Source organism: Schistocerca piceifrons, chromosome 8 (genome assembly GCF_021461385.2).
Source record: "Schistocerca piceifrons isolate TAMUIC-IGC-003096 chromosome 8, iqSchPice1.1, whole genome shotgun sequence".
Taxonomy (NCBI): domain Eukaryota; kingdom Metazoa; phylum Arthropoda; class Insecta; order Orthoptera; family Acrididae; genus Schistocerca; species Schistocerca piceifrons.
This window is the reverse complement of record NC_060145.1, coordinates 338,189,044-338,203,678: the sequence shown is the minus strand read 5'-3', so window position 1 is coordinate 338,203,678 and position 14,635 is coordinate 338,189,044. Positions and strand designations below refer to the sequence as shown.

General features: G+C 40.4%; 1 protein-coding gene across 1 annotated transcript in view; it reads right to left on the bottom strand.

Moving 5' to 3' along the window:
- Positions 1–14,635, bottom strand: part of LOC124711397 (transcription termination factor 2) — a 295,179-nt gene that overhangs the window by 27,390 nt on the left and 253,154 nt on the right. The window contains exon 15 of the mRNA XM_047241451.1: positions 10,314–10,517. Coding sequence (XP_047097407.1) covers positions 10,314–10,517 — 204 coding nt within the window. The remainder of the gene's footprint in view (positions 1–10,313; positions 10,518–14,635) is intronic.

The window sequence follows — 14,635 nt, the reverse complement described above, 5'->3', positions numbered from 1 at the left end:
TACAGAGCCTCCACCAGTGTCAACAGTCCCCTGCGGACATACAGGGTCCATGGATTCATGAGGTCTTCTCTTTAACTGTACACATCCATCCACTCGATACAATTTGAAATGAGAGCCGTCTCACCGGGCAACATGTTTCCAGTCATCAACAGTCCAATGTCGGTGTTGACAGGCCCAGGCAAGGTGTCAAGCTTTTGTGTCTCGCAGTCATCAAGGGTACACGAGTGGGCCTTCGGGTCCAAAAGCCCATATTACCGATGTTTCATTGAATGGTTCACATACTGACGCTTGATGATGGCCAAGCACTGCAATCTGCGGAAGGGTTGCACTTCTGTCATGCTGAACGATTCTCTTTAGTTGTCATTTGTCCCATTCTTGCAGGATCTTTTCCGGCCACAACAATGTCGGAGATTTGATGTTTTCCGAATTCCTGATAGTAGCCGCATGCTCGTGAACTAGGCGGGAAAATCCCCACTTCATCACTACTTCGGAAATGCTGCGAACCAGCGTGTTCAAATTCACTTAAATCTTGATAACCTGCCATTCTAGCAGCAGTAACCAATCTAACAACTGCGCCAGACACTTGATGTCTTATACGTTGCTGACCACAGCACCGTATTCTACCTGTTTACATATACCTGTATTTGAATATGCATGCCTATACCAGTTTCTTTGGTGCTTTAGTGTATGTGTATGTATGATGTACACTAATGGTGCAATGCAAGACTGGAAGAACAATGATGGTAGTTTTGTTGTGCCTTGCTTGTAGACTGTTTCCTTAACCTCATGCTTTCAAGGTGACTGTCAAAGAGAGGGCCTTCTGTCTTTGGTTGTTTCTGAAGAGTTAACCTGTAATTGCAGATCAACACTTATTGCATATTAAATTTAAATGTAATCTCCCTGGTGATATCAGCCAGAACTGAAATGACTGTCAGTGCAAAGATTAAAAACTTATACAATGATGAGCTAAACATAGCTAAGGAATTCACTAAATCACTTTACCTGCACATGATCTTCCTTAGATTAGTCGATAAGGCAAAAAATTTAGTGCCAGTCTGGCCTCAGCAGCCATAAACAGTGGTCACCTGTGTGCGAATTGTGTTTGCAACAGTGTGTATGCGTGCTATCAAATTCACATGAAGGCCTTTCGGGCAAAAGCTTACTTTTTTAGTGGTCTTTTTGTTGTGCCTGTCTGCAACTCAACATTTCCACTATATGGTGAGTAGCAGTCTATCCTCCTCATAATATTGTCATTATTTCCTCCTGGATTTTCCATTGTTTGAAATTACTAATCTGACCATCATTTATTTTTCTGAAATGCCCCTAGCCAATAGGAGATAGCATGGAACCTGGGAGTTTCCAAGGTGCCTAACCAGTTCTGTGGCAATTGGCCGCCCTGGTATTCAGCAACACCAAGACACACAGATGCCTTACTAAAAATAAAATCTGGATTGTAGGAGTTAATTTGCACAAAACTGCTACAGTCATTAGCTAGCACCCGGTCAGAGACTTAGGAAAAGGTAAAAAACCAAACTGGAAACCAGCAGCAATTGGAGCGAAACTCAAAAAAAGGGGGGAAACTAAAAACGGAGGGGTTGTTTGTCCCCTAAAAGAGCTTCAAATGACTGACGTCATCTCACTGACACTAATAAACTCGAGAACGCGATCGGCTGAGCGTGTGTCATCTGCTAAAATGGAAGATATATCAGGCGACAGCTGTAGACAGGTGCGTAACAGACTAAAATAGGAGCACTCAAGTAGAAGGTGTCTCACCGTCCGCAGTTGAGAGCAGTGGGGACAAAGCGGGGGAGGATCGCTGCTTAAAAGATGTCGATGGCTAAAAAGACAGTGCCCTATCCGGAGTCTAGTTAAAATTACCTCCTCTCGACGACGAGTTCGAGAGGAAGAGGTCCAAGCACAGGGAAGAGCCTTCACGTCCTGCAATTTATTATTGGGAAGTGTACGTGTATGCCATAAAAGAGCAACATGACGACATAAAACACTCCGTAGATCGGCGAAGGGAACCATGCGAACAGCAGGCTGAAGAAGAGAGACCGCAGCCTTGGCCGCTATATCAGCCGCCTCGTTTCCACAGATACCAACATGTCCTGGGATCCAGAGGATCTCCACAGATACCAACATGTCCTGGGATCCAGAGGATTGCCACAGACACACCCCCCACCCACCTAAGTGGAGCAAGTGGAGGCAGTCCTGAATCCAGTGGACCAGAGGGTGGACAGGGTAGAGAGCTTGGAGACTGAGGAGAGAGCTGAGCGAATCTGAGCATATAATAAACTGTATCTGCTGGTGGCGACGGATGTATTGAACAGCCTGGAGGACAGCGTAAAGCTCCACAGCAAAAACCGAAAACTGGTCGGGAAGCCTAAATTGATTAGGGGTGTCGCCAACAATATAGGCACTCCCAACACCAAATGATGTTTTTGAGCCATCAGTGTAAATAAATGTGGCATCCTTTATTTGTGCGCATAGAGCAGCAAATTCCTGATGACAAACAAGAGAAGGGGTACCATCCTTGGGAAACTGACAAAGGTCACGGAGCAGGCAGGTCTGGGGCCGAACCCAAGGCTGTGCTGTACCCCAAGTTGTCAAGAAAGTTCTAGGAAAGTGGAAGGAAGGCGAACGTAGCAGTTGACGTAAGTGGACTCCCCGGTGGTAGTAGAGAGGAAGGGCGGCCTGCACACCCTAAATCCAAGGAGGCGTCGAAAAAAACGTCATGGGCCGGATTAGCAGGCATGGAAGACAGATGGCTAGCATAATGACTCAGAAGGACAGCTCACCGATTGGACAGCGGAGGTTCAGCAGTCTCAGCATAAAGGCTTTCCACAGGGCTGGTGTATAAAGCTCCAGACACTAAATGTAATCCATGGTGGTGGACAGAGTCGAGACGCCAAAGAATAGACGGCCAAGCAGAGGAGTAAACTATGCTTCCATAGCCCAATTTCGAGTGGACTATGGTGCGATAAAGGCGGAGAAGGACCACTTGGTCCACTCCCCAGGAGGTACCATTCAGGACACGGAGGGTGTTGAGGGGTTGCAGACAGCAAGCCGAAAGATAGGAAACGTGGGAGGACCAGCACAGTTTTCTGTCAAACAGAAGACCCAAGGATCAAGGAATAGATACCTCTATTCCTTGAGTAATCCATGGCTTCTTTGTAAACTTTGCTTTAACCTTGGTTAGTTTTGGGGGAAAATGGCGTTCAAATACGGTAAGCACTTTATTGGCAAAAGTGTTATATTTTTCATTCATGCCATGAGCACTGTAAACATCACTCCAGTGAATGGCTCTGAGGAGTGTCCTAAAATAATCAATTTTTTGCTTATTGATTACCCTCTTGAGTTCAGATTTAACAGATTTTAAATCCTGTTCAGTATTAACATTTAACAGAAGGAACTGCATGCCGTGGTCTGAGAGGCCATTGACTATTGGTTTTGTAATATAATTTTGTTCATTGGACTTTTCTAGAAATATATTATCAAAGGTTGTTTGTGAGCAATTGGCTACCCTAGTTGGGAACTTTACAGTCGGAATTAAGTTGAATAACAGTGTTACTAACTCAAATAAGTTCTTACTGAGAGAGTCTTTAAGGAATTCTACACTGAAGTCATCAGCAACCACTATTTCTTAGTTTTTGATTGTTAAATGTGCCAGTACAGCTTCAATGTGGTTTATGAACAGATTAAAGTTATCTGCAGGTGCTCTATATACACTTAATATTACGAAGGATTTTTTATGAAATTATACTTATATTGCACATGCTTCCATAGGCAAAATTTATGAATGTCTATGTTCTTAAATTTATGACAGTTCCTGATGAATGTGGCAACTCCTCCTTTTCCATTTCTGCTCTACAAAAGTGAGATGCTAAGCTAAATCCTGTAACACTTAAAAGTTCTATACCAGTGGTCACATGATGTTCAGAGAGGCAGATTATGTCAGCTGGGTTTGAGGACTCTAATTCATCTATGCAGATAATTAATTCATTAATTTTATTTCTCAGTCCTTGAATATTCTGATGCAATAAAAACAGCTGACATTCCACATTTACTTAGTTAAAATTGTGTAGAGTTGAAATTTCTGCTGATTGTTGAAAATTCTTAATCAACAGCTGTTTATGCTGATGTAATGGGCTAGAATTATGTTTTTTTGGTTTCTTTCTGTCCTCCCTACCCTAAAAAAAGGATCTTTTCTCAACCCTATAACCGCTGGTATTTTATCACTCATGACAGTGCCTCCCCCCTTAACTTTCTTGCTATTTTCCCAGCCACTTTACCCTTCCCTTTCCTGTTGAGGTGAAGGTCATGCCTAGTATAATCCCACCTATTGACAGAGAAACAACAGGAACCACACCAATGTGTGACCCTTCATCCAACGTAAGCAGCCATTCCAACTCAAAATTAACTCTCCTCACAGAAGAGTTCAAATTAGGTCGGTCATGGCGCCCAAGAATAGATACAAACTCAACACTAGTATGCTTTGATGCTAATGCAATCTTTGCCAGGTCACACTCTTTACTGTACCCAGGTTCTCTGTCAATACTATTACCTGGCCCACCCACTATAACCACAGTGTCTTCCTTAGTGAAATCTTTGCAAAGTGATCCTAAATCCTCTGTTACCTGCCCCAGACCAGCACTGGTTTAAAAAAATTCCTGATCTGGTATTCTGATCCCAGTTCATCCTGCAAAAGTTGGCCAACACCTCTTCCATGGGAACCACCTAACAACAACACTTTCTTTCTCTTTATTGATTTCCCTACATTCTTACTTTTCAATTTGCTGCTGAAAGTTTGTTGTGCCCTGTCTACACCTGCAGCTTCTTGAGGCTCACCAGCTTCTAACTGAAGCAACAGGTGAAATCTATTTTCCACATTCACCACGAAGCTGTCAGATGAAGTTCTAGGCTTGTTCCTCCTGTTGCCACTTCCCACCTCTCTTTGCCCTTTTCCCTCCTTAACCTGACAAAGTCTCCCCTGGCCTTTTCTAACTCAGCCTGAAGGACAGCAATTTTTCCCTTCTGTTCTAATATCTTGTTATCTCTACCACATATCCTACAAAACCACTGATGAGTCTCATTTACTTCCCCTACTCCCATGAAACTACAGTCACCCACATAGAAAATACTACAGCACCCGTCACACCGAAGCCCCGACCTAACAATTCTACGGCAAGTCAAGCACTTTTCACTCATGATAAACGCAATAGTTTATTATGAATAAGTCTGTTAAATTACAGATAAACATGAAAATCTGATTCCACTAATTTGGGCTATACACAACTATATGTAAACAAAAGCAACAGTGCAAAGTTTCTGAAACAACAACTTGAACTTTACGCTACTTTCCGAAAATGTGAGTTAAATAATAAAGAGGTACACTACAGTTAAATTGCTGGAGAGAGCAAAGAACAATTAAACGAAAGTTTATAGGTTCGCTGTGGCAAAACGTAAACAGAAAATACGACTACAAACCAACTGTACGATCTTTTCAGGTTTTCTGCTATATTATGTAAAAAAAAATGAAACCTTTAATGGTACGCTTAAAAAACACACTCATACACCTATTTACCATGAATCAGTACTAAACTAAATGTTGTTATAAACTAAAATGACTTACCTTTACGAGAACACCAAAACTCGCGAGTCACCTGGCTGCAGGGCATATAGTTTGTTTACAGAACGAGTCTATATTTATGTGTATAAATGCTAGGTAAGTTAAATATTACCCATGTGAAGTGAACACAAACAGTATAATATTACAGAGATCCGTTACCTACTTGCACCTGACTGTCTCTATTGTACACTGAAAATTGCACTCCAGAAAGTTCCTGTCAATCACAAACATTAAATTTTGGTGTAAAAGCTAGGCAGGGGAAAAAATTTGGTTCACAGGCTTGACACCACAACAGTATTTCAAGTTGTGCAAAATGTACAGGCAAAAGTTACAAAAAGATGTCAAAGAAATCCTGCTGAACACCAATCTAAAATAATGAATGAAAAAGAAATCAATAGACAAAAAATAATATCCCAAATTTTTAGGAGTTTATACATATTGAGAAGAACCTGAGCTTGAAGTAAAATATTACAGATCTACACAAATGTCTACTGGACTTTTGATTAAGGGCAGCAGTAGACACTAGAGATGAAAATGCCAAAAAGCTGCCTTACTTTTCCCAATTTAACTCACTAGCGTCTTGCAGTACTGTTTTTTGAACGACTCTTTATTGAGGGTAATTGACAACAGCCACATAGTGCATTTACTCACATATAAAGTTTGTTGTCTATTAATCACAATTTGAAAACAATACCATCATTCATAAATACAATACTAGGATGAGAAATGACTTGCTCATGCATCACTTAGATTTAGAGAGGCACAGAGGAGCCATAAAAATCTTTGACCATCTACCACATTTATATTAAGCATTTTCATGATTTAAATCCTCCTTTTGGAGTCACTTTTTGATTTTGTCAAAGATTTTGTGATGCTCTTTACACAACACCATGAAAAATTGTATAGAGTTCTTCTTTGCATCTCGTTTTCCCCCTTCCATCTTGTAAAGGACCCAAGGCTGTCAAACAATACTCAAGAATTGGTTATATTGTTATCTGTCAACAATCTCTCCAATGAATGATCAATATTTTTGGATTTCTTCCCATGGATCTTAAGTGTGACATCTACCTTTCCCATGTCTTATGAAGTAACACGGTGGTTAAGACAACTAACTTCCACTCTGAAGGAGTAGGGTTCAAATCACAGTTTGACTTTCCAGATTTAAGTTTTTCATGGTATTCTGAAATCAATCAAGGTGAATGGTGTGACGATTCTTTTAGGGGAAAAACTGGCTGATTTCCTTCATCATCATTGATGAGCTTGTACTTCATGTCTAGTAACTTAATTATTGACAGAAAATTAAATCATAATCTTCCTTCTGCCTTTCCCATTGCTATGTTTGTCATCATTCCACCGTAAATCGTTTGCGATAGTTGTTCCTAAATATGCAATGACTTTGATCCTTGTGACTGAGCAACTCTGATATAAACAAAGAATATCGGGCCCATCAATTTTACAAAAACTTTGTTATGATATAACCTCCGTGTCATAACTGTGCCATCTGTGGCCAAAGTGAGCTGTCAACATATTCTAACTCTTTCTTTATATACACTATAAATATTAATCACTTTCCTCAAACAATGGAAAATCCAGGATGTTGTCGACAAAAGCTTCACGTGTGAAAATCTTTTTGTTGTGCCTATCTGCGACTTGGCATCTCCACTATATGATGAATAGCTACTTTCCTTCTCATAATATTGTTCACCACTTTCTTGTATTTCCTTGTTACATAATCAAGAACTTGTCTACCCATTGATTACGACATGCCTAAGAAGACTTTAAATCTGCATGTGTTTGGTATATTATCCCAAACCATGTATTATATTTGCAAGACCACGTCATGGAACTATATACAAGGGGACAGAGAAATATTCTGTGAAGATGAAGTAAATGCGAAGCAGATAAGATCTCAATTTATATTCGAAGTTAATTTTATTATGTAATAGATAAAAAAAAAAACAAGATTTTTATGGCTGAGTTGCACACTCCTTTCAGTGTCGCACTAAAGAAGAATAACGGATAGTATAAGTCATTTCTCCTTCTAATATTATGAATGCTATTAATGTTTTCAAACTGTAATTAATTACCGACAGCAAAATTTGTATGAAAGTAAGAGTATTGTAGGCTGTTGTCAATATATACAACTGTTTAAAGAACAGTCTACAAAGCTTTTAGAGAAGACAAAAAAGACTTGTGTTAAAATTTTAATAGTGAATATTCTAAGATGAGTGATAAGAAGCAGATAATTTACCTGAGAAAACTATAATATTGCAATCGCATGGATAGCCATTACTTAGCTTAAGAAGGCAAACTTTCAGTACTGCCACTAGAGCATTTAAAAGTGGAAACATTAATACCAGCTTCTGAAACTAGTAGTTTGTTCCTCAGGGAGGACAAAGGGATAGGATGGGAAAGGTTAGAATGGAGTGGCAAGTCACCAAGACCTCAGGGTGGGAGGAGCAGATAACAGAACTACAATAATAGTTCCAAAAGCTATGATTTGTGTTTTCACTTTTAAATATGTCTATCATCAGTGTTCATCCTCCCCTACCCCAACCCACCCTCTCCCCCCCTGCCTGCCCCCAATCTAGGGCTCTTAATTATATTTTTTAAGGGTCGCACATACAAGTGCTGGATCCCAGCAATATGTCGCATGCACTACTGCTGCAATCAGTCACTTGTCTCAATCCCACTAAATATCAGCAATTTCACCTGCTATTACTAAAGCCATTTTATTGAGAATTTCTGTTGTGAAAAATGAACTTGTATGTTTAACAGCAGTTGCAGTTGATCATCATATCCACATGAATATTTGGAAAAAAAATAGTTAAAAAAACTAGAATTGTAATTAATTAAAGTTGTTTTGAAATCCTTTTCTTGGGAAGTGTTGATTACTTTACAGTATATATTATTTTTTTCACTGATGCCAAATGTGTTGTGTCCATCTTTCCAATGCACTAACACAATTCATTTTTCCTTTACTAGTCACTAATTTCTTTTTTATTCATTAGTGTTATAAACTAACTGTGAGTATTTACACAACCTGTTTGCAAATCTCAAAGTGTAGAATTGTTATCAATAGTGGCAGTGATGATTATCATAACTCATTATAAACTGTACGAGGGAGAGTCCATTTAATATTATGGTACATCATTCTGTTTAGAAGTTAATAAATTTAATAATGCATGAAATTGTTTCATAAATATCACAAAATCATCAGATTCAGCTGAGTGTATAGTGACTATAACTGTGAACTTCCCATCAATACTATTTCTAAATCTTGTGCTCCAAAATGCTAATTACTGCATAATCAGAGGGTGTATTACCTATTACTTCCCACTACAAATGGCAACTCACTCTACAATGTAATTCGTGGTTCCTGAACAACTATAAATTCTAACATAATATTCTTATTCAATGTGGGCAAGGTGAAATTAAACAAAACAACACAACAATGCTTAATACCTAGACAAACAAGTCACAGCCATATTACCACACATCACAGCTAGCCTTCCAGGCAGCCATACTGCATTAACGAATTGTATGCGATCCATCAGATCGCTGTAATTCACATGCGATCAGCGACTGGTCACTGCAATTTGCCCACGCACGAGCAATCTATGAAGTGACTGCGCATGTCCACACAATGGATTGCAGCACCCTTTCACTTGTGTGAGAGGAAATTTAAGTAAGATTACTACCATATTTTGTGACAATCTTCTTGTTGTGCTTATTTTTTGCAGCACACATAAATTGCACTAGTTACTGAGAAAATGCCTTTTTGCATGCCACACATGAATTTTTGTTTATACACCCAGACATATTTTGCCTCAAAAATAAGAAGAAGAAGAAGAAGAAGAAGAAGATAGTAAAATGTGTAATTCATTACTAGAAGATCACACACTGCTTGAATGTCATACTTTTTCATATACTCACTATAATTTAATAGCATAACATTTCACATGCCATTTTTGGTGATGCACATGATATTAGGCTAATGGTTAGTTTGGTTGTTTCTGGGAATGCTTTACTTTACATGAGAACTCTGTCATGAAAATAAGCACCCACTGTTATCATTTAATGTGAAACCAGCTATGGTGAAACAAAAGAATACTGATTTCTGTATTAAATGTTGCTGAACCAAAGAGCATGCATAATAACATGTTCATTTCATGTGTTACAGAGGACATCAATATGAGGCAAAAGTAACAACATTCTTCAAAAAACTAACAGAGAGAAGTGTGAAGATTCCATGGCTGTAAGCCTAATACAATATGCAGTAGCAAAAATAGCAGTTCGATGCATTCGATTACAAAACTGAAGTGACTCTACAGGAAAAAGTACTTCAGGGAAAACTGCCTGATCTTCAAGTAATTAATCAGACATTTTACTGAGAACCACTAAGGACATCTTGCCAAATATATAAAACACATCTGGCTGTTTACATAAAAATTCATGAGCAGTACACAGAAACAATTTATATTTTGTTAACCTGACATACTATAAAAGTATTCATTAATGTAGATGATAGACATTCCTCTTATTACTAACATACTGAGAATAACATAGTAGAATATCATTATGGATGTGACCATTTTTTCCATTGTACTTATAAATAAGTTGAAATGAAAACATTAATTAGCTGATTAGAAACTTTGTTTCTATTCAGCAACAACATGCTTACTTTTGAACTGCATCTCTTCAGATCAAATACAGGATTACTTTCAACAAGTACTTTTTTTTCTATTTCATTGGCATCACTATTGGTGATGGCATCTTCAGTATTTGCTTCTGTTAGACTCAAGTTGCTCAACTTTGAGAGCATATCCTGATCAATGCCAGAATCATCCTCAATACCATCTACTTCCTTTGCATCTTCTTCCAGCATCTGTAATAGAAAACAAATATCAACCTAAGCACAGGTATTAAAACTTAATAATGCAATAGCTGATCTGCAGCAACAATATAAAGGGGGGGGGGGGGGAGAGCTTATCAGAACTGCAATATAACTTACAATTTAATAATATGAATATAATAGAGGGAAACATTCCACGTGGGAAAAATATATCTAAAAACAAAGATGATGTGACTTACCAAGCGAAGCGCTGGCAGGTCGATAGACACGCAAACTAACACAAACTAACACACAAAATTCAAGCTTTCGCAACAAACTGTTGCCTCATCAGGAAAGAGGGAAGGAGAGGGAAAGACGAAAGGATGTGGGTTTTAAGGGAGAGGGTAAGGCGTCATTACAATCCCGGGAGCGGAAAGACTTACCTTAGGGGGAAAAAAGGACAGGTATACACTCGCACACACACACACATATCCATCCACACATATACAGACACAAGCAGACATATTTAAAGACAAAGAGTTTGGGCAGAGATGTCAGTCAAGGCGGAAGTGCAGAGGCAAAGATGTTGTTGAATGACAGGTGAGGTATGAGTGGCGGCAACTTGAAATTAGCGGAGATTGAGGCCTGGTGGGTAACGGGAAGAGAGGATATATTGAAGAGCAAGTTCCCATCTCCGGAGTTCGGATAGGTTGGTGTTAGTGGGAAGTATCCAGATAACCCGGACGGTGTAACACTGTGCCAAGATGTGCTGGCCGTGCACCAAGGCATGTTTAGCCACAGGATGATCCTCATTACCAACAAACACTGTCTGCCTGTGTCCATTCATGCGAATGGACAGTTTGTTGCTGGTCATTCCCACATAGAATGCGTCACAGTGTAGGCAGGTCAGTTGGTAAATCACGTGGGTGCTTTCACACGTGGCTCTGCCTTTGATCGTGTACACCTTCCGGGTTACAGGACTGGAGTAGGTGGTGGTGGGAGGGTGCATGGGACAGGTTTTACACCGGGGGCGGTTACAAGGGTAGGAGCCAGAGGGTAGGGAAGGTGGTTTGGGGATTTCATAGGGATGAACTAACAGGTTACGAAGGTTAGGTGGACGGCGGAAAGACACTCTTGGGGGAATGGGGAGGATTTCATGAAGGATGGATCTCATTTCAGGGCAGGATTTGAGGAAGTCGTATCCCTGCTGGAGAGCTGAGGAAGTCGTATCCCTGCTGGAGAGCCACATTCAGAGTCTGGTCCAGTCCCGGAAAGTATCCTGTCACAAGTGGGGCACTTTTGTGGTGGTTCTGTGGGAGGTTCTGGGTTTGAGGGGATGAGGAAGTGGCTCTGGTTATTTGCTTCTGTACCAGGTCGGGAGGGTAGTTGCGGGATGCGAAAGCTGTTGTCAGGTTGTTGGTGTAATGGTTCAGGGATTCCGGACTGGAGCAGATTCATTTGCCACGAAGACCTAGGCTGTAGGGAAGGGACCGTTTGATGTGGAATGGGTGGCAGCTGTCATAATGGAGGTACTGTTGCTTGTTGGTGGGTTTGATGTGGACGGACGTGTGAAGCTGGCCATTGGACAGATGGAGGTCAACGTCAAGGAAAGTGGCGTGGGATTTGGAGTAGGACCAGATGAATCTGATGGAACCAAAGGAGTTGAGGTTGGAGAGGAAATTCTGGAGTTCTTCTTCACTGTGAGGCCAGATCATGAAGATGTCATCAATAAATCTGTACCAAACTTTGGGTTGGCAGACCTGGGTAACCAAGAAGGCTTCCTCTAAGCAACCCATGAATAGGTTGGCGTACGAGGGGGCCATCCTGGTACCCATGGCTGTTCCCTTTAATTGTTGGTATGTCTGGCGTTTAAAAGTGAAGAAGTTGTGGGTCAGGATGAAGCTGGCTAAGGTAATGAGGAAAGAGGTTTTAGGTAGGGTGGCAGGTGATCGGCGTGAAAGGAAGTGCTCCATCGCAGCGAGGCCCTGGACGTGCGGAATATTCGTGTATAAGGAAGTGGCATCAATGGTTACAAGGACGGTTTCCGGGGGTAACAGATTGGGTAAGGATTCCAGGCATTCGAGAAAGTGGTTGGTGTCTTTGTTGAAGGATGGGTGACTGCACGTAATGGGTTGAAGGTGTTGATCTACGTAGGCAGAGATACGTTCTGTGGGGGCTTGGTAACCAGCTACAATGGGGCGGCCGGGATGATTGGGTTTGTGAATTTTAGGAAGAAGGTAGGGGTGCGGGGTGTCGGTGGGGTCAGGAGGTTGATGGAGTCAGGTGAAAGGTTTTGCAGGGGGCCTAAGGTTCTGAGGATTCCTTGAAGCTCCGCCTGGATATCAGGAATGGGATTACCTTAGCAAACTTTGTATGTGGTGTTGTCTGAAATCACCCTGTGGCTAAACATGCCTTGGTGCACGGCCAGCACATCTTGGCACAGTGTTACACCGTCCGGGTTATCTGGATACTTCCCACTAACACCAACCTATCCGAACTCCGGAGATGGGAACTTGCTCTTCAATATATCCTCTCTTCCCGTTACCCACCAGGCCTCAATCTCCGCTAATTTCAAGTTGCCGCCACTCATACCTCACCTGTCATTCAACAACATCTTTGCCTCTGCACTTCCGCCTCGACTGACATCTCTGCCCAAACACTTTGTCTTTAAATATGTCTGCTTGTGTCTGTATATGTGTGGATGGATATGTGTGTGTGTGTGTGCGCGAGTGTATACCTGTCCTTTTTTCCCCCTAAGGTAAGTCTTTCCGCTCCCGGGATTGTAATGACTCCTTACCCTCTCCCTTAAAACCCACATCCTTTCGTCTTTCCCTCTTCTTCCCTCTTTCCTGATGAGGCAACAGTTTGTTGCGAAAGCTTGAATTTTGTGTGTTTGTTTGTGTTAGTTTGTGTGTCTATCGACCTGCCAGCGCTTCGCTTGGTAAGTCACATCATCTTTGTTACAATTTAATAAAATTAACAACTCTAAAAACCAACTGCCGTAGAAAACTGTGTAGCCTTTAATTACACAATGCTGCAGAAAATGTGTTGTAGTTGCCGAAGAAAATTTTGAACCAGAAGAATATATGCAAATGTGTGTGGGTGTAGAATCAAGGGGTTCAGGGAAGGAAGAAATAAGACTTCCCAAATCTGTCCCAGGTGATCACATTTGTTTGACTCCCCTCCATAGGTGTAATATCACGTATTTTGCAGTTTTAAATTTAGAAATTATTAAATTAAAACAGTGCTTCCAACATTGTTTATATTATTCTATATAAAATCTGTTTTTCATAAAACCCTAAATGAATCACACATTTCAGAAAATTTATAACACACAACAAAACAAATGAACACTACATAATTTAATCAACTTGTGTCCTTGAACTTTGAACTCATTCCTGTATATTATTCGTGTCTGGCATAGCAGTCACTTTGTTCTTGATTTGGATAACGTTAGGAACATTTTATGTGATCACATCATCTTCATCCAACTGTATAGCATCAAATCTTTGTGATGGGCAAAACAATTGTTGATTCTTATGTGGTTGCATGTATTGGTTAGTGGCTTTGTATGATGAAAAATGTAGACCACAAATGGAACAGGATCATTTAAATAAACATGCCTTAACACTAGGGCAACAGCGATCATACAGAACTTGCTTCAAATGTGGGTGACGATCAGAGACATGAAGATATCTGAAGTAACAGAGGAGCAAATTTACCTTTGGAGTCATAATTTTCCTGTGTGTACATACCCGTCTCAAGTCTGTTTAATCAAAGCAGGTGGCAGTAAAAACCCCACTTGTAATAATCGTCACAGGCTAGATCATTACACACCACAACAACTAATGATCTACTCCCATTTTACAATTTGTAAAAAATATTGTGATTCATGTACATGATTTGTGTACCAAGAAACATCATTTTCCAATGTCCTAGCCTGTACAATATTCAGTGAGGTATCTGTTTGCAGAATGTATTTGTCAACCAGAGGAAAATAGTATAAATGACCAACTGGCTCCAAATATTAGCCAAGATGATGCCTGCACCCTCAAAGTTCCGTTTTTCTAGCTCCAAGTCAATAGTTTGATCGCTGGAATCAAGATGTGAAACAAAATAGTCATGTGTTAATACAATAGCAAGTTAAGAACTAAGAGACACCATTTGTTGCT